Below are 24,633 nucleotides of genomic sequence, written 5' to 3'. Positions count from 1 at the left end.
CCGCCAAAGTTAAGCAAATTACATGGGAGTACCCTATGGCTGTACCCTACTCAGGGGCATGGTCACATTAAGCTGCGCCGTGTGTATCTATTGAGGAATGCAAAACAAAGGTGTTGGTGATGTTTCCTTCAGCTCTGTATTGTTTATCTTCTCTTTCATGTGCTTGTGTTTTCACCTCAGCCATTGGACGAAAGGAAGAGATGTGAATGTTTACATCTCGGGCAAAAATCTGCCTCCCTGTGTTATGACCAGAGACTCAGCCCTGTGAAAGATGGCGCAGCCGGATGTGAGGGGGACACCATCCAGAGACAGACTAACAGACAGTTTCTCCTGGATGCATTCAAACAAGCGCATGCACGCACGCACGCACGCACACACACACACACACACACACACACACACACACACACACACACACACACACACACACACACACACACACACACACACACACACACACACACACACACACACACACACACACACACACACACACTCAGCGGAACCCACAATCACAGATGGGGGAAGACACCACAGACGAGTGATCTCTTCCACAGATCGACTAAATAAGGCCCTCACAGAAACGTTTCAACAAGCAAGGAGTGAAATTCCACTGCCAGTAAATTTAGCTGTGGAAGACCCTCTATGTAATGAGGTGGTGTTTAACAAATCATCAGTTTCGTCTAAAAGACCACCATTGTGTGGATACTGTAGATAATCATGTACACTGAGTATAAAAAAAACATTAGGAATACCTTCCTAATATTGAGTGTGTCACCGTAGGGCTGTGGCGGTCATGAAAGGTAATTTTTATGGTGGAAATGATCTTCCCCAAGCTTGAAACTCGAATGCTGGGTATGTATGCCAGTTAGGCTCTACACCTGTTGTAAAGCGGAATAATGTGCTTCATTTGAAGTAATTTGGCCATTTCAGTGATACAAACGTTATCAAAACATATAGGCCTAGACTACATGAGGTGTGCGACTAAGATTTGGTTCATTTTCATGCCAGCCAGGTAGGCTATACTCCTGTTGTAAAGAGAAGCAATGTGCTTAACATTTGGAAAGTTGCCAAATAAATATAAACTCAGCAAAAAAACAGTTGTTAAGACACTAACAGCTTATTAAGGCAATTAAGGCAATTAAGGTCTTAGGACACTAAAGAGGCCTTTCTACTGACTCTGAAAAACACCAAAAGAATGATGCCCAGGATCCCTGCTCATCTGCGTGAACGTGCTTTAGGCATGCTGCAAGGAGGCATGAGGACTGCAGATGTGGCCAGGGAAATAAATTGCAATGTCCGTACTGTGAGACGCCTAAGACAGCGCTACTGGGAGAAAGGACGGACAGCTGATCGTCCTCGCAGTGGCAGACCACGTGTAACAACTCCTGCACGGGATCGGTACATCACACTTGCGGGACAGGTACAGCATGGCAACAACAAATGCCCGAGTTACACCAGGAACGCACAATCCCTCTATCAGTGCTCAGACTGTCCGCAATAGGCTGAGAGAGGCTGGACTGAAGGCTTGTAGGCCTGTTGTAAAGCAGGTCATCACCAGACATCACCGGCAACAACGTCGCCTATGGGCACAAACCCACCGTCGCTGGACCAGACAGGACTGGCAAAAAGTGCTCTTCACTGACGAGTCGCGGTTTTGTCTCACCAGGGTGATGGTCAGATTCGTGTTCATTGTCGAAGGAATGAGCGTTACACCGAGGCCTGTACTCTAGAGCGGGATAGATTTGGAGGTGGAGGGTCCGTCTGGGGCGGTGTGTCACAGCATCATCGGACTGATCTTGTTGTCATTGCAGGCAAACTCAACGCTGTGCGTTACAGGGAAGACATCTTCCTCGTGATACCCTTCTTGCAGGGTCACCCTGACATGACCCTGTAGCATGACAATGCCACCAGCCATACTGCTCGTGTTGGCCAGCGAGGAGCACGGATCTCAAACCCATTGAGCACGTCTGGGACCTGTTGGATCGGAGGGTGAGGACTAGGGCCATTCCCCCCAGAAATGTCCGGTAACTTGCAGGTGCCTTGGTGGAAAATTGGGGTAACATCTCACTGCAAGAAATGGCAAATCTGATGCAGTCCACGAGGAGGAGATGCACTGCAGTACTTAATGCAGCTGGTGGCTACACCAGATACTGACTGTTACTTTTGATTTTGACCCCCCCCCTCCCCCTCCCCCTTTGTTCAGGGACATATTATTAAATTTCTGTGAGTCACATGTCTGTGGAACTTGTTCAGTTTATGTATCAGTTGTTGAACCTTATGTTCATACAAGTATTTACACATGTTAAGTTTGCTGAAAATAAACGCAGTTGACAGTGAGAGGAGGTTTCTTTTTTTGCTGAGTTTAGTAAGCCTAGCCTATAGAAAGCTGATGGAGCCCCTTATTTTTAATAAGAGGCCATGAATGTTTTTTCACGCAATTGCATAGCCTATAGAAATGTTGCGCAACATGAGCTCATGGGCTCTCATGAAGTGTTTAATTAGATTTTCGATTACATTTGCATGATTTGAGGGAGAATAGAGTGCTGAGATCCAGGCAGTTAGCAAGTTTGGTAGGCTACTAACGACCATCAGCAGCATCAGAGCTAGGAGAAGCCTAATTACCATGACTAAACGGTCACATGGAATTTGACTGCCATCATGACTCGTGACTGCCAGTGTGGCAGTAATACGATTTCTGTAAAAGCCCTAGTCCCCCCCCCCTTTGCCCTCAGAACAGACTCAATTTGTCCAGGAATAGACTCTGAAAGGTGTCAAAAGCATTCCAAAGGGATGCTGGCCCATTTTGACTCCAATGCTTCCCACAGTTGTCAAGTTGGCTGCATATCCTTTGCGTTGTGGACCATTCTTGATACACACGCAAAACTTAGCGCAACAAAAGAACAGCGGCATTACAGTTCCTGACACAAACCGGTGAGCCTGGCACCTACTACCATACCTAGTTCAAAGGCAAATGTTTTGACTTGCCCATTCACCCTCTGAATGGCACACATACACAATCCATGTCTCAATTGTCTCAAGGCTTAAAAATCATTCTTTAACCTGTCTCGTCTTCTTCATCTATACTGATTGCAGTGGATTTAATAAGTGACATCAATAAGGGATCATAGCTTTCACCTGGATTCACCTGGTCAGTCTATGTCATGGAAAGAGCAGGTGATCTTAATGTTTTGTACACATCTATGGGACAAGTGGCCATTTAAATGAGGCAACCCTGGTGGGGGATGCGTGTTTGTTTATTAGAATCTATTTTTAGCCCCACCATGTGGCTTATCTTCCAAGAGTGCAGGGAGTGTTATGCTCAGGGCTGAGGGCTCAGGGTTCTTACTTGTGCTGATCTCAGTCACCACTGTGGGTTCTGGCGTGCTTCCATCCTCCTCTCCACTGGGCAGATCTACGGGGAAGATAAAAGAGGTGTGGTCAGAATGTTAGCATAGCTCAAGGCCCAGGGAGGACTAGGGAGGACTCATTCATTTACTCAACAGGTGGAACATACATGTCTACGTCTGAAGTGCAGCAGGGTCAAATCAAATCAAATTGTATTTGTCACATGCTTGGTTAAACAACCGGTGTAGACTGACAATTAAACACTTAGTTACGGGCCCTTCCCAACAATGCAGAGAGAAATAGAAAAATAATAACACAAGGAATAAATACACAATGAGTAACGATAACTTGACTATATACACGGGGCACCAGCACCGAGTTGATATGCAGGGGTACAAGGTAATTGATGTACACATATGTATGTACATATAGGCAGGGATAAAGTGACTATGTAAGAAGATAGATAATAAACAGTAGCAGTTGCGATGAGTCAAGAGTTAGTGCAAAAAGGGTCCATGCAGATAGTCCGGGTAGCTGATGGTTAACAATTTAACAAACTATTTACAGTCTTAAGGCTTGGGGTTAGAAGCTGTTCAGGGTCCTGCTGGTTCCAGACTTGTTGCATCGGTACCGCTTGCCGTGCTGTAGCAGAGAGAACAGTGTATGACTTGGGTGGCTGGAGTCTTTACAATTTTTAGGGCCTTCCTCTGATATCGCCTGGTATAGAGGTCCTGGATGGCAGGGGACTCAGTGCCAGTGATGTACTGGGCCATACGCACTACCCTTTGTAGCGCCTTGCGATCGGATACCAAGCAGTTGCCATACCAAGCGGTGAGGAAGCCAGTCAAGATGCTCTCAGTGGTGCAACTGTATAACTTTTTGGGTATCTGAGGGTCCATTGCAAATCTTTTCAGCCTTTTGAGGGGAAAGAGGTGTTGGTGTGTGTGGGCAATGATAATTCCTTAGTGACATGGACACAGAACTTGAAGCTCTCGACCAGCTCCACTACATCCCCATCAATGTGGATGAGTGCGTGCTCGGCCCTCCTTTTGTCTTGCTGAAGTTGAGGGAGTGGTTTTTGTCCTGGCATGACACTTACAGGTCACTGACCCCCTCCACATAGGCTGTTTCGTCGTCGTCGGTGATCAGGCCAACCGCCGTCGTGTCGTCAGCAAACTTAATTATGGTGTTGGAGTCATGCGTGGCCATCGTGGGTGAATAGGGAGTACAGGAGGGGTCTAAGCATGCACCCAGAGGGGCCCATGTTGAGGGTCTGTGTGGCGGATGTGTTGTTGCCTACCCTCACCACCTGGGGGCACCCTGTCCGGAAGTCCGGGATCCAAGTTGCAGAGGGAGGTGTTCAGTCCCAAGGTACTGAGCGTAGTGATGAGCTTGGAGGGCACTATAGTGTTAAACGCCGAGATATAGCAATGAACAGCATTCTTACATAGGTGTTCCTCTAGTCCAGGTGGGAGAGTGAAATAGAGATAGCATCATCTGTGGATCTGTTGGGGCGGTATGCCAACGGGAGCTGGTCCAGGGTGTCTGGGCTGATGGTGTCGATGTGAGCCATGACCAGCCTTTCAAAGCATTGCATGACTAAAGATGTGAGTGCTACTGGGCGATAGTTATTTAGACAGGTTACCTTGGTCTTCGTGGGCATAGAGACTGTGGTGGTCTGCTTGAAGCATGTAGGTATTACAGACCCTTGTGCACCCAGGGGATTATGGTGGAGATAATAGTTACAGTAAACAGTTAGGTTCACCATGGATTCACCATGGTTCACCACTGTTAACATTGTTTGCAGTTTCGTAAGGAACAGTTCAGAGGTAGTATGAAGTTCTGTACAGTATAGTATTATAATCATGATCTTAAAATATCATAAATAAAAGTTTGTCTATGAAAAGAAAGCTTGTTTGCGATCCAGCTGTGTTGACCCTAGACCCCACCTCCTGATGCTTCATCGGCAGCAAAGTCCTCGTCATCGTCCAGGAAGCGCTGAGATCTTTGGAGAACAGTCCTTGATGAATCCAGGTCCTCGGGCAGTGGCACTTCTCCCCACACCTTGGAGCTCTGAGCCACCTGCAGACAGAAAACACACACACAACACTACTTAAGAGATTTATAGGGGTTGAAGTCTTATGTCTCCAGATAGGGTGCCATTTGGGACGCAACCCAGGTTGCCTATTTGGTACACTATACCTCATAGGACTATGGTCAAAAGTAGCACTATATAGGGAATAGGGTGCTATTTGGGATGTAAGCCCAGGTTAGTTAGGTTACACCCAGCAGGACCATTATACAGGGCCTGGGAGTGGAAGGAAAAACAAAACCTGAGATGGTGTGAGGCTGGGAGCTTCACACAGGCTGGGAGCTTGAACATTCATTATCTAGGTCAGGGATGGGTAACTGGCAGTCCTGTAGACCCATGGCTCAACCCTTCCCCCCAAAAATAACTGTAGCGAGTTAGAATAGTGGTGCAATTTTGAAATTTGGTTGTGCATCAGCTCTTGTTAGCCCATGTCAGCAATTTGTTTTTTGTTGTTTTTTAGATTGGTAAGTTAGTCTAGCCAGCTGTCTAAACTTGTACTAATCATGGTCGACAATGGGGCACCCACAGGGGGGCACCCATTGTCACGCTCAGATATATTAAAAACTGATGAGCAAAAAAGACCGTATAACATAATAGAAATACAGAATAATTTATGCCCAAAAAATTCGCTAATTATATTCATTTAAAAATTGGCATCCTAAGGACTGCAATAAATAAAATCTAGCTAAATTAAAATCTCCATTAACATTCTACTTTTTAAAAAGTTGAATGAACTATTGTGGCCTTCCATGGCTTCCTGTTTCACTGGAATATAAAAATGAAGAAACAAGCATGTGCAATCCCTTTCATCCATCACCATGGGGAAAGGCAAAAGACTCAAATGAAAGACAAATGGTGGTTTACTTTCATAAACCAGGCAATTGGTACAACAAAAATATCACCACTATTAACATGTTTAAAACCACTGGAATAGTGGTAAACATGACTGGCAAAGAACGCAAGTGTATTTTGTCCCCAACACAAAGTGAGTCCAAGGGCCACAGTTGGCAGAACTTGGTCACATCTTGGGGGTCACAGTCTCCATATCTACAATTACAATGGCACCTCCATGCCAATAGGCTTTTTGGAAGGGCTGCCATTAAAAAAAGCCTTTGAGAGCAAACAAATGTAAACGCCTGGAGTTTGCTAAACTGCATTGGCACTTTGATTGGAACCGAGTGCTATGGTCAGATGAGACTAAAATAGAGCTATTTGGCCACACACACACACACACCAGTGGTGGGTTCAGCATTGAAAGGATTATACAAATGCAGAAAATAACCTCATTCCTACTGTAAAATATAGTGGTGGATCTTTGATGTTATCAGGCGGTTTTGCTTACCACTGGTCATATTGGGGCCCTTGTTAAAACTTCTTGGCGCACCCATCCCGTTTAGCGGGGATCATTTTCGTCAACATCCGCCGAATTGCAGGGCGCCAAATTCAAATTAAATTACTACAAATATTTAATTTTCATGTAATCACAAGTGCAATAGACCAAAACACAGCTTAGCTTGTTAATCCATCTGGCGTGTCAGATTTCAAAAAAGCTTTACAGCGAAAGCAAACCAAGCGTTTATGTGAGGACATCTCTCTCAGCAGACAAAACATTACAAACAGCTAGCAGCAGTAGCCTTTTCAATAGGAGAGAGAGAGAGAGAAAAGGTCTGCTCCAAGCTGCTCGAGCATGCGGCTGGGTACCCTAGTGGTTAGAGCATTGGACTAGTAACCAGAAGGTTGCAAGTTCAAACCCCCGAGCTGACAAGGTACAAATCTGTCGTTCTGCCCCTGAACAGGCACTGTCATTGAAAATAAGAATTTGTTCTTAACAGAAATAAAGGTAAAATAAAAATAAATGCAAAACTCTGGGGACACACAGCTATCCATTGACACGATGTGATCATTCTTGCTCATTTTTCAGAATAAAAGCCTGAAACTATGTCTAAAGACTGTTCACACCATGTGGAAGCCCTCCATCCCTCCATTTAAAGGGATATCAACCAGATTCCTTTCCCTATGAAAGGAATCTGGTTGATATCCCTTTAAATGGAGGGAAGGCAATGGAACAGAGAGGTTTCAGAAAAACAGCACTTCCTGATTGGATTTTCCTCAGGTTTTCGCCTGCAATATAAGTTATGTTATACTCACAGACAATATTTGATAGTTTTGGAAACTTTAGAGTGTTTTCTATCCTAGTCTGCCAATTATATGCATATTCTAGCTTCTGGGCCTGAGAAATAGGCAGTTTCATTTGGGTACGTTATTCATCCAAACACTGCCCCCTAGTCTCAAGAGGTTAACCATTTCTGTGTGCTTGGGGTCGTTGTCTTGCTGGAAGATCCACTTGTGGGCAAGTTTCAGCCTCCTAGCAGAGGCAACCAGTTTTTTTGGCAAAAAACGTCCTGGGACTTGGTAGAGTTCATTCTACCATTGACCTTAAGTGACCACAAAAAAACAACATTTTGCAATTGCCATCAGTCTCCAGACTTGAACCCTGTTGATTTTAATTGACAAGGGCTGTCCATAAGCAGACTGAATGACATCAAGGATCTGGATAGATTCTGTATGGAGGAATGGTCTAATGATCCCTCCAAATGGTGTTGTCCAATCTCATGAAACATTGTAGAAAAAGCCTGAGTGCCATTATCCTCACAAGGGGAGGGTGCACAAAGTATATAAACAGGGGTGTCAATCATTTTGACACCTATCTTTTTTTTATTACTCTGTAGGTAGAGGTGTGCCATGTGCACTGTAGTGCAAAACAAAGAGTCAGACAAGGAAATGCAGTTCTCAAATGGGGATTTATTAACTCAAAAGGCTTAACATGTAGCTTTGGGAATCTTCATGTCCCAAAATAAAGTTCTCACTCAACCAAGGCAAATGCTACAAAACAAACACTGGCCATTTAATTCAATAACTAAAGTAAACTTAAATACTGGGGAAGACCATCTTTTACCCCAGGGTATAGAGTGATTCAAACCTTAATCTTATTGGGGTTCAATTCTTCTGGCTGGTGCAACAATTGCGACAGAGCTTCAGTGTATCCTCCTCACACCTCTCTGCCATGTGAATGCCCCTGCATGGCCTATGCGCTGCTGCAGCCCTAATTGCAGCAAGGTGTGCAGCTGCAGTCTATTAAGCCTCTATGGAGAGCTGCCACACCTTGTAACGAGTCATTTGGCCACCAGGTGGGGCCAAAAGTGGGCCTTTCCCACCCTTCGAGTGCTCACAATTGGTTAAGCAAAATCTTATTCTCTGAACAATTTTATTAGTATGAAATAATATAATTCTTAAAATTTTGCTCATGTGTATTATTTATGTTATACAGTATTTTTTATACTCATTAAGTTTGCTAATCATTTTGGAGGTGACTGTGTCTTGAAACCAGTGGTTAGTTGAGGTTGATATCAGAATAGTTAGATGACACAAATCGGTTCAAATATGTTTTAAACTCCATCCGCCCAGGACAGGCAGGCAGGAGAGATTTATAGTGGGCCCTCAACAGAGGATCAGAAAGCACTTTGTCATGGAAAGATTGTTACCTCTTGGGCTAGTCAAAACATCCTCACAGTGGAGTAGAAATCACTGAAAGGGGGGTGATCAGAAGGTGTTCCTTGATTTAGTCAAGGTGTGAAGAGATTGTTAAATGCAATTGGAGAAGAGGGGAAAGGTATAAGAATTTGATAATAGTTCAATAGTGGGGGAGGGAAAGGAGGAATGAATGCTGAATGCTTTCAACTGAAATGTGTCTTCCGCATTGAACCTCTGAACCAGAGAGGTTCGTGGACTGCCTTAATCAACAGCCACGTCTTCGGCCCCCAGAGAACAGTGGGTTAACTGCCTTGCTCAAGGGCAGATGTTTACCTCGTCAGCTCAGGGATTTGATCCAGCAAACTTTCACTTACTGGCCCAACGCTCTAACCATTAGGCTACCAGCCGCCCTGAGTCTATCTCTGTGGAAGGACATTACTGACCCAAAGAACCCATACAAATCTAACTGAAGACATGAAAAATCTAAACAGATAATCTGATACCTGATCATCTTGATAATGTCTTAATGATACTGCCCAAGGTCTCCAGACTACTCGCTCAGTTTAAAAATATGAGCTAAAAAAGAGCCCTAATCTCTCTCCCTGGGTCAGTACCATCCCCACCAGTCCAAAACCTGAGCTATAGGTTTGCCTACATCCCTGGCAGCATGCCCCCCTTGGCATTTCCAGTCAGCCTGGCATGCCAGTTCACATTTTCATCCGCCCTCATCATGGCAGAGTTTCCCGTTTAAATGACTCTGGCTAATAAATAACTTTATCTCTCCCCCAAATCCTCTCTCCCCTGACTGAACACCGTACAACAACAATCCCGGGCCTTTTTCAAAAGGAAACCGCTGACTGCACCAATTCTTTTCACTGGAGCCAACCAGCCAACCGTTGGTGTGATCATCTCCTGCTTCCCGGTCCCACTCCCTTGGGATGGATGGGGTCCGATGGGGTTCTCTCTCTCTCCCTCTCTGTCTGTCTGTCTGTCTCTCTCTCTCCCTATATCTCACTCTTTCACTCTCTCCCTCTCTCACTTATTCTCTCTTTCTGGATGGGCGATACATTGCCATTTTTGGCAAACAAAAGCCTTTTTTTGTGTGGCAAACTTCATCAACTGATATGTTCCTCATGAAACAATGCTGTGTCAGTTATCACATTTTCACTAACAGTCAAACATAGGGCTGTGAAGGTCATAGGATTTTGGATGACGGTTATTTGTTATTATCGTTCTGATAGCAACATTTTCTGACTGCATGTGCTGCTGTTGTAGGAAGGGGTTGGCGGGGGGTTACCTAGGCAACCAGAGATTGTTTGCTACAACACCTTGCTGAAACAAGGAGCAACAAAGTTTCATCAAGTTGTAAAGAGTCCTTGTTACCGTGGAAACGGACTCAAACACATGCTTCATCTTTTTGAATGCCCAGTAGTTCCGTCTTCAGTCAGCTGTTAATTCCATAAAGAATTCTAAAACTTCATCGTTTTGCCTCCTCTCGTCTCTCCTTATATCGGTTGTTAGATGTAAACTAGGCATACTTTTACTTTGCTGCTTTTGGGTAAAGTTTGCTGACTTGAATATGAAGTTGATAAATAAATATACATTACCAGTGAAAAGTTTGGACACAACATCTCATTCAAGGGTTGATCTTTATTTTTACTATTTAGAATAATAGTGAAGACATCAAAACTATGAAATAACACATGGAATCATGATGTAACCAAAATATATTTTATATTTGAGATTCTTCAAAGTAGCCACCCTTTGCCTTGATGACAGCTTTGCACACCCTTGTCATTCTCTCAACCAGCTTCATGAGGTAGTCACCTGGAATGTATTTCAATTAACAGTTGTGCCTTGTTCATTTGTGGAATTTCTTTCCTTCTTAATGCATTTGAGCCAATCAGTTGTGTGTGACAAGGTAGGGGTGGTAAAAGACCAAGTCCATATTGTGGCAAGAACAGCTCAAATAAGCAAAAGAGAAACGACAGTCCATCATTACGTTAAGACATGAAGGTCAGTCAACACGGAAAGTTTAAAGAACTTTGAAAGTTTCTTCAAGTGCAGTCGCAAAAACCATCAAGCGCTATGATGAAATTGGCTCTCATGAGGACCGCCACAGGACAGGAAGACCCCAGCGTCTTGCGTGAATCAGGCCTTCATGGTCGAATTGCTGCAGAGTAACCACTACTAAAGGACACCAATAATAAGAAGAGACTTGCACACTTAACCAGCATGGCTACCACAGCATTCAGCAGCGATACGTCATCCCAATTGGTTTGTGCATAATGGGACTATCATTTTTTTTTTCAACAGGACAATGACCCAAATCACACCTCCAGGCTGTGTAAGGGCTATTTGACCAAGAAGGAGAGTGATGGTGCTGCATCAAATTACCTGGCCTCCACAATCACTCAACCTAATTGAGATGGTTTGGGATGAGTTGGACTGCAGAGTGAAGGAAAAGCAGCCAACAAGTGCTCAGCATCTTTGGGAACTCCTTCAAGACCGTTGGAAAAGCATTCCTCATGAAGCTGGTTGAGAGAATGCCAAGAGTGTGCAAAGCTTCTTTGGTTACTACATAATTCCATATGTGTTATATCATAGTTTTAATGTCTTCACTATTATTCTACAATGTAGAAAATAGCAAAAAAGAAAAGAAAAACTCTTGAATGAGTAGGTGTCCAAACTTTTGACTGGTACTGTATATACAGTATAAAACATGTATTTTATTATAATTCTATCATCATATTCAATGCATTATTTGTTTATTTATTATGTATCTATTTATTAAGCAGGTTATTTTTATTTTATTTTCATCAATAATCATCGGTTACACGATTACACCATTACCGTGCCAGCCCTAGCCAAATGTTTTAGATTTTTCCAGAACAGGAAAAAGATCAAAACTAGTGTGACCTTTGTGTCCCTCTTAAGAGTTGGGACAAGTCCACTGTCTTGTGTTTATCATTCCCTACAGATAATCTGAGACCCTGCGACCTGCTCTGCAGTTTTCCTGCCTCCAACCCAACCTTGTCAGTGTAAAGGAGCTACACACCCAGGCAAAGTGGTGAGGGGGGTGGGGGAAAAAAACACATTCCACCCATTGTTGGAATCCCAATGTTTACTTTTGAATTAGGTTTTTCACAATGACAAACGTTTGCCTTGCTAGAATGTAAAAGGAGGTACAGACAAAAAGGGACAGGCACACATTCTGTGGGGTATCAAAGGACAGGTGAGTCCACATGGTGAAGCCCCGAGACAAGATATCCCCTCTAAGTTTGCCCAGCTGCTGTTTACAGTGCAAGAGGAGATGAATACCAACATTTTTTCTCCGTGAACAATCAATGACCAGCAGCAGGGGCAGAATGATCAGGAGGAACAGAGGGAGTTGGGACAACGCCTCCAAGATCCCATCATAGAGTAGAGCACCATCAGCTATCCTGCATGTCTTGAGAGTCAAACATCTGCTGTCATCATAGCGAGACACAGAGCCAGACAGATGTGTGCCCATGAGATGGTGTAAATAACCTTGTTTTTACACACACACACACACACCAGTCCAGCATTCCCATCCCCACCATGACCCTGTAACAGCCAACAGCCAATGCCTGTCAAGAGAGAACAGCGTGAGACGAATGTTCCAGGAGATCAACTTCACCACCTAAACCAGACATCTTCCAGATACAGATACAGCAAGGTCTAACTTGTCACTGAAACTAGTTACTGGTTTTACTTCATTACAAATTTCTTACAATATAATTTTCCGGCATTACACATCTTGTAAAAAAGTTCCTCTTCGGGCCAGTATTTCCTAATTGTGCTAAAAGGTTGCATTTCTAGCCTCTTCTGAGAATGCTGATCAAAGCAAGAGCTCAGACTCCATATCTCTGTAGAGTCCAGATGGTGGTGGGTGTATGATAGCAGCAACACAGGGAACAACACAACATTCAGAAAACCCCTTCATGTTATTTCCTTCACGGCTAAGTCCTAACAATATCTCCTCAGACATGAGGAGGGAGGAGAGACGACGCTACCTGGGCTTTAAACAGGAACACAACTCTAAACAGTTCAGCTAGCAGCATTAACTGGACGAAAGCATGACACGGGTAGGCTCTTCCCTGCCTGCCTGCACACACATGCACACACACTGTAAAGCTTTCTGGCTGCTGCCCTGTGTAGAGTCCCACCTAGCACAGCACTTCATGGCACCAGGGACATATGCTTTATCTCTCTGACCCCAGCTTCGGGACTATATGTAGAGTAGAGTAGAGTAGATACACACACACACACACACACACACACACACACACACACACACACACACACACACACACACACACACACACAACGCTTTTTACGTTTGGACGAGTGATGACAGGCATCAGGGAAAGAGGGAGAAAGTCAGTCCCTGAGAAACACTGTTATTCCACACCTATTACACTGACTTAGAAACACTGTTGTTCCACACCTATTACACTGACTGAGAAACACTGTTATTCACACCTATTACACTGACTGAGAAACGCTGTTATTCACACCTATTACACTGACTTAGAAACACTGTTATTCCACACCTATTACACTGACTTAGAAACACTGTTATTCCACACCTATTACACTGACTGAGAAACGCTGTTATTCACACCTATTACACTGACTTAGAAACACTGTTATTCCACACCTATTACACTGACTGAGAAACACTGTTATTCACACCTATTACACTGACTGAGAAACACTGTTATTCCACACCTATTACACTGACTGAGAAACACTGTTATTCCACACCTATTACACTGACTGAGAAACACTGTTATTCCACACCTATTACACTGACTGGGAAACACTGTTATTCCACACCTATTACACTGACTGAGAAACACTGTTATTCACACCTATTACACTGACTGAGAAACACTGTTATTCCACACCTATTGCACTGACTGAGAAACACTGTTATTCACACCTATTACACTGACTGAGAAACACTGTTATTCACACCTATTACACTGACTGAGAAACACTGTTATTCACACCTATTACACTGACTGAGAAACACTGTTATTCCACACCTATTGCACTGACTGAGAAACACTGTTATTCCACACCTATTGCACTGACTGAGAAACACTGTTATTCACACCTATTACACTGACTGAGAAACACTGTTATTCCACACCTATTGCACTGACTGAGAAACGCTGTTATTCACACCTATTACACTGACCTAGAAACACTGTTATTCACACCTATTGCACTGACTGAGAAACACTGTTATTCCACACCTATTACACTGACTGAGAAACACTTATTCCACACCTATTACACTGACTGAGGCGAACAGGAGCAGCACAGGAGACAGACAGAGAGAGAGAGATGTCCACTGGTGATGTTTAACAATTATATAAAAATAAGATATAAAAATAAATAAATAGAGTCGCACACTCTCTGTATATTTACAGTTGAAGTCAGGAGTTTACATACACTTAGGTTGGAGTCATTAAAACTTGTTTATCAACCACTCCACACATTTCTTGTTAACAAACTATAGTTTTGGCAAGTCGGTTAGGACATCTACTTTGCATGACACAAGTAATTTTTCCAACAATTGTTTACAGATAGATTATTTCACTTAATCACAATTCCAGTGGGTCAGAAGTTTACATACACTAAGTTGACTGTGCCTTTAAACAGTTTGGAAAATTCCAGAAAATTATGCCATGGCTTTAGAAGCTTCTGATAGGCTAATTGACATCATTTGAGTCAATTGGAGGTGTACCTGTGGATGTATTTCAAGGCCTACCTTCAAGCTCAGTGCCTCTTTGCTTGACATCATGGGAAAATCAAAAGAAATCAGCCGAGACCTCAGAAAAACGTTGTAGACCTCCAGAAGTGTGGTTCATCCTTAGGAGCAATTTCCAAACGCCTGAAGGTACCACGTTCATCTGTACAAACAATAGTACGCAAGTATAAACACCATGGGACCACGCAGCTGTCATACCGCTCAGGAAGGAGACGAGTTCTCTCCTAGAGATGAATGTACTTTCGTGAGAAAAGTGCAAATCAATCCCAGAACAACAGCAAAGGACCTTGTGAAGATGCTGGAGGAAACATGTACAAAAGTATCTATATCCACAGTAAAACAAGTCCTATATCGACATAACCTGAAAGGCCGCTCAGCAAGGAAGAAGCCACTGCTCCAAAACCGCCATAAAAAAGCCAGACTACGGTTTGCAACTGCACATGGGGACAAAGATCATACTTTTTGGAGAAATGTCCTCTGGTCTGATGAAACAAAAATAGAACTGTTCGGCCATAATGACCATCGTTATGTTTGGAGGAAAATGGGGGAGGCTTGTAAGCTGAAGAACACCATCCCAATTGTGATGCACGGGGGTGGCAGCTTCAAGTTGTGGGGGTGCTTTGGTGTAGGAGGGACTGGTGCACTTCACAAAATAGATGTCACCATGAGGAGGGGAAATTATGTGGATATATTGAAGCAACATCTCAAGACATCAGTCAGGAAGTTAAAGCTTAGTCACAAATGGATCTTCCAAATGGACAATGACCCCAAGCATACTTCCAAAGTTGTGGCAAAATGGCATAAGGACAACCAAGTCAAGGTATTGGAGTGGCCATCACAAAGCCCTGACCTCAAACCTATAGAAAATGTGTGGGCAGAACTGAAAAAGCATGTGCAAGCAAGGAGGCCTACAAAACTGATTCAGTTACACCAACTCTGTTTCGAGGAATGGGCCAAAATTCACCCAATGTCACAACTTCTGCCGAAGTCGAAGCCTCTCCTTGTTCGGGCGGTGCTCGGCGGTCGACGTCACCGGTCTTCTAGCCAACATTGATCCATTTTTCATTTTCCATTGTTTTGTCTTGTCTTCCTACACACCTGGTTTCAATCCCATTCATTACTCGTTGTGTATTTAACCCTCTGTTTCCCCTCATGTCTTTGTCAGAGATTGTTTGTTATTTCAGTGTTGTGTTGTTTTGTATTGGTGCGCGACGGGTCCTCGTACACACTTTGTTTATTTGTTACATTTAGTGTTTGGAGTATGTTTCATTTATTGTTATTAAATAACTCCATTACACTCAGTTGGATTCTCCTGTGCCTGACTTCCCTGCCACCTATACACACACGAGTCTGACTCCCAACTTATTGTGGGAAGCTTGTGGAAGGCTACCCGAAACGCTTGACCCAAGTTAAACAATTTAAAGGCAATGCTACCAAACACTAATTGAGTGTATGTAAACTTCTGGGGATGTGATGAAAGAAATAAAAGCTGAAATCATTATTTCTACTATTATTCTGACATTTCACATTCTTAAAATAAAGTGGTGATCTTAACTGACCTAAGACAGGGAATTTTTACTAGGATAAAATGTCAGGAATTGTGAAAAACTGAGTTTAAATGTGTTTGGCTAAGGTGTATGTAAACCTCTGACTTCAACTGTGATTTATTGTGTAAAACACCAAATGGGAAGAAGGCACAGTGATACTGAAACATTGGTGTTTTACCCAATAAATTACTGGAAGCTTAAATAGTGTGCGACTCTCTTTGTTTTGTTGGCGTCCAGTTTATTCTCCGCTAGTCAGTGCTTTAGCTCCAGCTTTTTATTGACAATGAGGGTATGACAACATGATGACTCTGTGCCTGAGTGTGTGTGTCTGTGTAAATGCATGTGAATTTCCTGTGTACGTTTAGCCCCTTGAACAAAGTGGTGGGGGGATTGACAAACTGCCACTTGTACCACTAAACCTCAGGCTGAGACCCTCTTGGATAAAGAGGACGATGAGAGAAGCCCCTCTGCTCTCTACAGAGCTCTACACAGTCCAATACAAAGTGATGCTGGGACAGGAAGGAAGCATACGAGCCTCTTTCAACAGACAACAACTCTCTGACAACTAGCTACAGGATTATCTATTTTCAATGTTCCATACAGACATTGACACAAGCAGGGTCACAATATTTCTAAATGGAAAGACGGATAGGGAGAGAGAAAATGTAAATGTATAATGTGTAAATGAGTGTGACCGCATGGTGAGCTGTCACCGGCAGGATGTTTTAGTGTATGGGCAGTGTGTGTGTGTATGTTTGTGTGTGTGAGATAAAATGAACAAAAATATTAGAAATATTACATTCTGACTGCAATACTCAGAATGACTGCAATCTTCCCCCAGGCCATTCATTCTCTCCTACATACAGGATGCCATGCATGCTAACAGCCCCCTCCCCCATTTTATAAGAAATGTCATGCATGCAATTGCACTAATTTTGCCAACACTTAAGCCATGTAAATGATAACTTAGTGAAAGTGACTAAAAAAATGATATCTTAGTGACTGACATAACAAGAGAAAAACTGCTAATGCACAACCGAATGTTGAAATTGCACCTTGTGTATTCTACTATTCTCATTAAGTTGACTCCTCCCCCCAAAAATCATTTTTGCTTCTGCCTGGAGCCGGCCCTGCATGCTACGATAAGTCACCACTCCCACAGGCATTCCAGTGTGTACCAGGCCCGGTATTTCTCTCTAGACACCCTTGACTAACGTCTTGGAAGGGTCCAGAGTCAGGCTCAGATTAGCTGCTCGTCATGTTGGAGACAGCCTATAATCTCCTAGTAGTGTGAGGAGGAACTTTGTAGCCTATGTAGAGCTGGGTGATATAGACAAAAATCCATATTGCGAGAAATTGCCTGAATTGATAACAATCATGCGCACCACAGTTTTTTTAATGACCCTTAAAACTACTACTAGTAGTTTGATGTTGTAGCCATCAATTGTCCCATTAACAATCACCCATATTGCAAACCTATTTAATTTCCAACTTCACATTTCTGTGGTATAGGCGTAATGAACTATATCAGCAATGTGCCTGCGATCAAGTGATTGGTATGGTTGGAGTCGGCAATTTCTGGTTTATCGACCCAGCTCAAAGCCAACGTACAGCCCCTGGTTTGAAGTCCACCATGTGTTTCACATTACATCTACTTAACAAGTCATTGCGGGGAACGCCTGCTGCCTCTGGCCTTCAATGTACAATCTTGTATTTTTCATCTTTGCTGCATATATTGACTGTATGCCTGAATAACATGAAATAGGCTGCTAAAATGGGAAGTGTTCCAAAAAATGATCAAGGAAAACAAAACAAGAACACAGTTGTCATTGAAATGGTAACTATTGAGAGTATGAGTCATTTAGCATTCACGCTAGGTGTGTGCAACCCTTTATTGTTCTTTAACCACGGCTGATTTGAGATAAAACAAGGGGAAACTATGGCCCTATATTGTGCCAGTTTCCCTGTAGTTTTTCCACACAAGGCCCTGGGAGGAACACTGTTAAAAATGACTTCTGCCTCAGCCTGCCAAGCAGAGACTTCAGCCTTGCAAGGGCAGCGCTCCGCTCCACAGTGTGTCACACACACACACACACACACACACACACACACACACACACACACACACACACACACACACACACACACACACACACACACACACACACACACACACACACACACACACACACACACACCTCTTTATTTACACCAGAGCTATTGTTCAGGAAGGCATGTCAAAAGAAGTGGCTGGCATGTATGGACTTGCAAGGTGAGACTGCTGCAGCAGCAGAGCTAGGCAAGTGATGAGAGAAAGGAGATGTCCAAACCACAATTAGAGGGAGGGTGTGATTAGAAGTGAAGAAATGTTTGGCTGCTCCGTGTCTTGCTGGGTTGGGGAGATGCTTTTCTCTTTTTCCCCAGGGATAAAAGGAACAGTGGAGTAAGCCAAAGGAGGGGAAAGGATAACACACATGTACACACATGTACAAAGAGACAGACAATTTCAAACAAAAACATTTTGTAGATGAAACATACATACAGAGAGCCTAGTATGGAATAATTTTAAAAACAGAGAAACTGTCTGGGAAGTGAGGCTCTGTGAAATTAAAGATGCTGGACTGGCAGGCAGGCTTTTGCAATTATTCCTGTGACAAATGTAGCCTAAAATACGTATTGGTTAACTGGCAACTCTACAATTTGAAGCACATCTCACCTTCCTTTACTGTATATGAAAACACTAACAGCCATGCTGCAATATCGTAATTGACTGAGAGTGGTGTTTTGGAGGCAAAGGACCTACTCTGTTACAAATGGCTGGCGACACAGAGACCAGAGGTGGGGCTGTGAAACCAGAGAACCCTGTCAGACACCACCCTAAATAAAACATCTAAAACCAGGAGAATCATTTTCAACCTTGATGATAGCAGAATCATGAGACACCGAGTACATATTATTAACATATTATGTATAGTGAAAAAGGCATTGGAAAGACCCAAGCTGATATGTATTTTCCTTCCATGATGTTCCTTGTCTATGAGGAGATGAGTTGGCCTATGGAAGAGGTTTGTAACAGGCATTAGGCAATGGAGGATCCTGGAACTATACTGAACAAAAGTATAAAAGCAACAAGCAATAATTTCAGCGATTTTACTGAGTTACAGTTCATATAAGGAAACCAGTCAATTTAAATACATTCATTAGGCCCTAATCTTCGGATTTCACATGACTGGGCAGGGGCGCAGCCATGGATGGGCTTGGGTGGGCCTAGACAGGCCCACCCACTGGGGAGCCAGGCCCAGCCAATCAGAATGAGTTTTTCCTCACAAAAGGGCTTTATTACAGACAGAAATACTCCTCAGTTTCATCAGCTGTCCGGGTGGCTGGTCTCAGGTCATCCCGCAGGAGAAGAAGACGGATGTGGAGGTCCTGGGCTTATGTGGTTAGACGTGGTCTGCGGTTGTGAGGCTGGTTGGATGTACTGCCAAATTCTCTAAAACAACGTTAGAGGCGGTTTATGGTAGAGAAATTAACATTAAATTATCTGGCAACAGCTCTGGTGGACATTCCTGCAGTCAGCATGCCAATTAAACGCTCCCTCAATACTTGAGACATCTGCAGCATCGTGTTGTGTGAAAAGCATATTTTATAGTGTACTTTTATTGTCCCCAGCACAAGGTGCACCTGTGTAATGATCATACACTTTAATCAGCTTCTTGATATGCCACACCTGTCAGGTAGATGGATTATCTTGGCAAATGAGAAATCCTCACTAACAGGGATGTAAACAAATTTGTGCACAAAATTTGAGAGAAATAAAGCTTTTTGGAACATTTCTGAGGATTTTTTATTTCAGCTCATGAAACATAGGACCAACACTTTACATGTTGCGTTTATATTTTTGTTCAGTATATTTGACAGGACAGAGCTACAGTAACAGAAAATATAGGCCAGGGGTAGGCAACTAGATTCCGGAACACAATAATAATCATTGTACTGTACATTGCAAATTGACCGCAACTAAGGCCCAAGTTTCTTTTTGCTAAAGTCCTGGTGATTTTAGTATTTCTTGACCAAAAACTAAAATCTTAAAAACTCTGGGGGGCACCAAAAAAATCACATGCTCCCTGTTGCAAACCCCTGGTATAGGTTAATCCATGTGTCAAACAAACACAAGGCCCGTGGGGCGAATTCAGCCCATGACACATTTCTATCCGGTCCAAGCAATGATTTGGGTTGTGAATTCATTTTGGCCTGCTTCCATAAAGCCCGCCGTGAGTTGCACTACAAGTCACAGCAAGCACTGCCAACGTGCTGCACGCCAAACGGCAGTGCATTTCCACACACACAACCCCTCGTCCCAGACCCACACACAGAACCACACACGAGCCAGCCAGTGCTCTGTATCATATCATCACTAATGGCACTGACCCAATCTTCTACCAGACCAAAACCTGCAACAAAACACCATGCAAAGGAGAAACATGTAGGTCTATGACAGAAACATTTAAGCAGGAGACTTTGCTGGCTACTCAACTACAAGACGTTTTGAGTGCAAAACATACAGCAATGTTGCATTCAACCGCACCAGTGATCCATGCAGTGCAAAACAACGGACAACATGTTTTAAGTTTAAATATCACAACAACCTAGCTGGGTTTTGTTATTTTGAGTTATGAAATCATTTTTCGATTAGGGTCGCAGCACATTATGCAAGTCGGCAAGCATACCAGCAAAGGCTGGACAAACATTTTTGATCTCTTCTTTTGTTTTAATATGTTAAAAATCCAATATGAAGCATCCTACGTACATAAGTGGACATTACAAAGGGCCATTTAAAAAATATATAATAATTTTAAACAACAGGCCATTTCTAATGGACGTTTTTTGGTAACAGGCTATGTTTGGCCCACTTACATCTTGTATTTTTTTCAATATGGCCCTTGCGCTGATTGAGTTTGACACCCCTGGGCTAATCACCCTGAATGGAAAAACATGTGAAGTATATGTTACAAAGGTAGGCAGATATTCCATCTAGTAACAGTAGATTGTAACTGTCACGCCTGCTCCCGCTCTTCCCCCCTGGCGCTCGAGGGCGACAGGCTGCCCTGCTTTACACACTCCTGCCACCATCAGTACGCACACCTGCCTTCCCTCGTCACGCGCATCAGCGATATTGGACTCACGTGGACTCAATCACCTGTTAATTACCTCCCCGATATTTGTCAGTTCCCCAGCTCTGTTCCTCCGCTGCTGCATTGATTGTCGTTTATCTTTGTGTTTCCCCAGTTCTGACGCTGTTCCCGTCCTGTTGCATGTCCGTTCCAAGTTGAATGTCAACTCCCCGTACCTGCTTCTCTTCTGCAGCGTCGTTCCTTACAGTAACTGTAATCTGTGGGTGTGTAGATTGAGTGGGATGGAGCACATTCCAAGACAACTTTCCTTCCTTGACTGTGAGAGAGGGCCCCCAGATGGCACCTTCAGACCCCCCCCCCCCCCCCCCCCCCCTTCAATTATCACCACAACAGGGGTACCAACAGGGTACCACTCTCCACAGGAGAGGTGGCTGAGACAACACTCCACAACTGTCAAAACAACCTAGTGAAACAGATTGACACACTTATCAGTCCACTGTTAAGATCAGGATTCAGACTTATTCGGGATATTATTCACAGATAATGGCCACCATAATGTTATGCGTTACTGCTTCGGCCTACTATCAAAAAATAATCCACTGACGTTGCCGACCTGAGCTGACCCCAAAACTCAAAAAATGAATCACCTTGACTTACAAAAACATAAACACGGAAAAGCATTTTTATGCGTCTAAAAATAGAGGTCCATTTCCGGTAAGGAGCTTTAGAGAGTGACTCAGCAGGCCTCCAAGAGACAGCGGTAGCATCCCAAAGAGCACCCTATTCCCTACATTTTGTGCCTCTTTTGAACAGAACCCTATGGGCCCTGGTCAAAAGTAGTCCACCGCATAGGGAATAGGGTGCCATTTGGGATGCAGACTGATCCTCCCTGACCATGTCCAGTTCCCTCAGACGACAGCTGGGACAGCGAGGTGCTGATTGAGGTGGTCGTCTGGCAGCTCACAGGGGAAGAGCAGCTAGGGTTATTTATAACGGGATGGAAGGGCCCCTCGCCCCAGGAACGCCACACTGTGTCATTTAAGCAGCCCCGATAACGTTTCCGTCCCCTGGATAACTCCTGACTGCCAGGCTCTGTCAGCCTACCAAGGGAAGGGATCAATAGCTTCGCCATGTAAAAGGAAGGACTCACCGACTGAAGCTTGGCTAGGCTCCAAGTACCTAGTGCTGAATACTAGTGAAAAGGACAAATATATTATGGACATCATTCTATAATCATACAAAGGATGTAGGATGTATCTTACAGTTTGTGTTCATGGTTGTCAACAATAATAAGCAGCAAAGTTAAAAAACACTTTTGTTCAAATATTCACTCAAGATCTATTTGAATTCATCACAGATCTTCAGGAGATAGCAATAGCACCACAATTCTCTGCTGGATGATCTACGCTTCTCATGGAGTGTTTAAGCCAAGTAAGTCAAGCTCATCTGATTTCAAGCTCTGCCGGCCAGGAGGAGTCATGAAGGAAGTAGCGGTAGCTGTTTGATGACTCTGATAAAGCTCTGGTTTCTCACACCAGTAGCAGCACCAGCAGCAGTGGCAGCTTTACATTCATCCTCCACTCTGGCTCTCATTTTCGCCTCAGGAGCGAAAGTCTGACACTACCTGTTGCCTCGGCCAAGCTGGCTCACACTGTGCCACAGACCACCAGGTCAAAAGGAATGAAATGAGTTAACTCACAGCCTTCTGAGTCTTACCCTAGGAAATGTCTAATTCTCAAAACAAAAAAATGCATTGCAAAGCAGGAAGAGCAAAGAAATGTCAAGAAAACACTGTAAAGTCAAATGACATATTTTAGTGCAAATCAGAACATTCTCAAAAATGACCTTGTTTACAAAGTTTTGTGAGAGATTGTGAGGTAAAAGATAAGTCTAAAAAGTTATCAGTCCTACGTGAACTTTTTCATTTTCTAAACTGGTCAGTGTAAAAGCCTAGGGAAAGAACATCCTCACGGCCAGGGGTAATTTCACGTTGCAAAGCCACTTCCAGACAGTTCCCAACTTCACAAGGTAATGCTATTTGGGACGGCTATCTCATAATTAACTGGGAATTGGCAGTGCACCACCGTGGTGAAGCTTTTGGAATGTCGAGCGAGCAGTGAGCAACGACAACATACCGATGCCGAGCATCTCAGACCACAAGTTCAACCTCTTTGTTTGGTAACCTGATATGCTCCTTTTCAGCGAGGATCACAACAAAAACCTCCTGCTAACAGGACCGGCCACAGAGCTTTGTGGGGGCCCCATCTGCAATTCAAAGACGCAATGCTCTTTCTATTTGAGACCTTGCAGTAGATATTTCAACAGACTGACAAACATGGTCAGTAGTTATTTTCTGTTGAGGGATATACAGTAGGCATTATCATTCGATAAACAGTACATAAGATGACGAGAGTAATGTCCAGATGTTTTATGTAGCAAAATTGAGCATGACACAGAAGAGGTTATAAAGACTCATGTTGACAATATCCTCAAAGGCCTGTGCGATGGAGAGAGGGGAGAAGAAGGAGAAGTATTCAAAGGTTATCCACTGCTTTAAAAAGCCTGCTCCATCCTCTACTCTGGAAATGACCTAACAGCTGTTTTATTTAGCCTGTGCTCTCTGGGAAAGGCAACACTGGGATGAGAGGAGACAAGACGACTGGGGAGGGAAATAAGATCTGGCTCGACACACACACCACAACGCAACATATCCTTGGGCATGAGATCAACTTCCATTACAAACCCCAGGAACAACAGTACGGAGAGACTTCACACACGGACGTCTTGTATTTTCAGAAAACCTTCCCTGTTTTATGAGAATGAACATGTCCTAGCCATGTGCTCATCAATAACTACAGTCTATGGAAGGTTCCCAGAGGGGATTTTTGACAGAAAAGTCTGGACATCTCTGATGGATGAGGTCTCAGTGGATGATCATCTGATACCTTGGAGTTGGTTAAGGTTTACATTACATTCTGATGATAGGGCCTCTTGGGCATCAGGCCTACGGTACACATGGTTGTCATTCCCTGTATGTGTCTGTCACTTTGATAAGTTCCCTTCACTGTTGATTTGCAGTGCTGGTGTTATTTATTCAAATATCAGTCCAGTAGTTGTATTAGAGGGTTAGAGGATGAGTCACTGAACCACCGTCCTGTTCTAGATGATACTACA

The 24,633-nt window shown here is 43.6% G+C and overlaps 1 protein-coding gene across 17 annotated transcripts in view; it reads right to left on the bottom strand.

The window, feature by feature from the left end:
- Positions 1-24,633, bottom strand: part of LOC110491067 (basement membrane-specific heparan sulfate proteoglycan core protein) — a 155,391-nt gene that overhangs the window by 101,546 nt on the left and 29,212 nt on the right. For all 17 annotated transcript variants that reach the window (XM_036946987.1, XM_036946991.1, XM_036946995.1 and 14 more), the window contains exons 2-3: positions 5,298-5,430; positions 3,350-3,415 (exon numbers count right to left, since the gene is read on the bottom strand). In XM_036946987.1, the coding sequence (XP_036802882.1) occupies positions 3,350-3,415; positions 5,298-5,430 (199 nt within the window). The remainder of the gene's footprint in view (positions 1-3,349; positions 3,416-5,297; positions 5,431-24,633) is intronic.

This window comes from Oncorhynchus mykiss, chromosome 16 (assembly GCF_013265735.2).
Source record: "Oncorhynchus mykiss isolate Arlee chromosome 16, USDA_OmykA_1.1, whole genome shotgun sequence".
In the NCBI taxonomy this organism is placed as follows: domain Eukaryota; kingdom Metazoa; phylum Chordata; class Actinopteri; order Salmoniformes; family Salmonidae; genus Oncorhynchus; species Oncorhynchus mykiss.
Note: the sequence above shows the minus strand (reverse complement) of the source record. Positions and strands in the feature narration are given on the sequence as shown.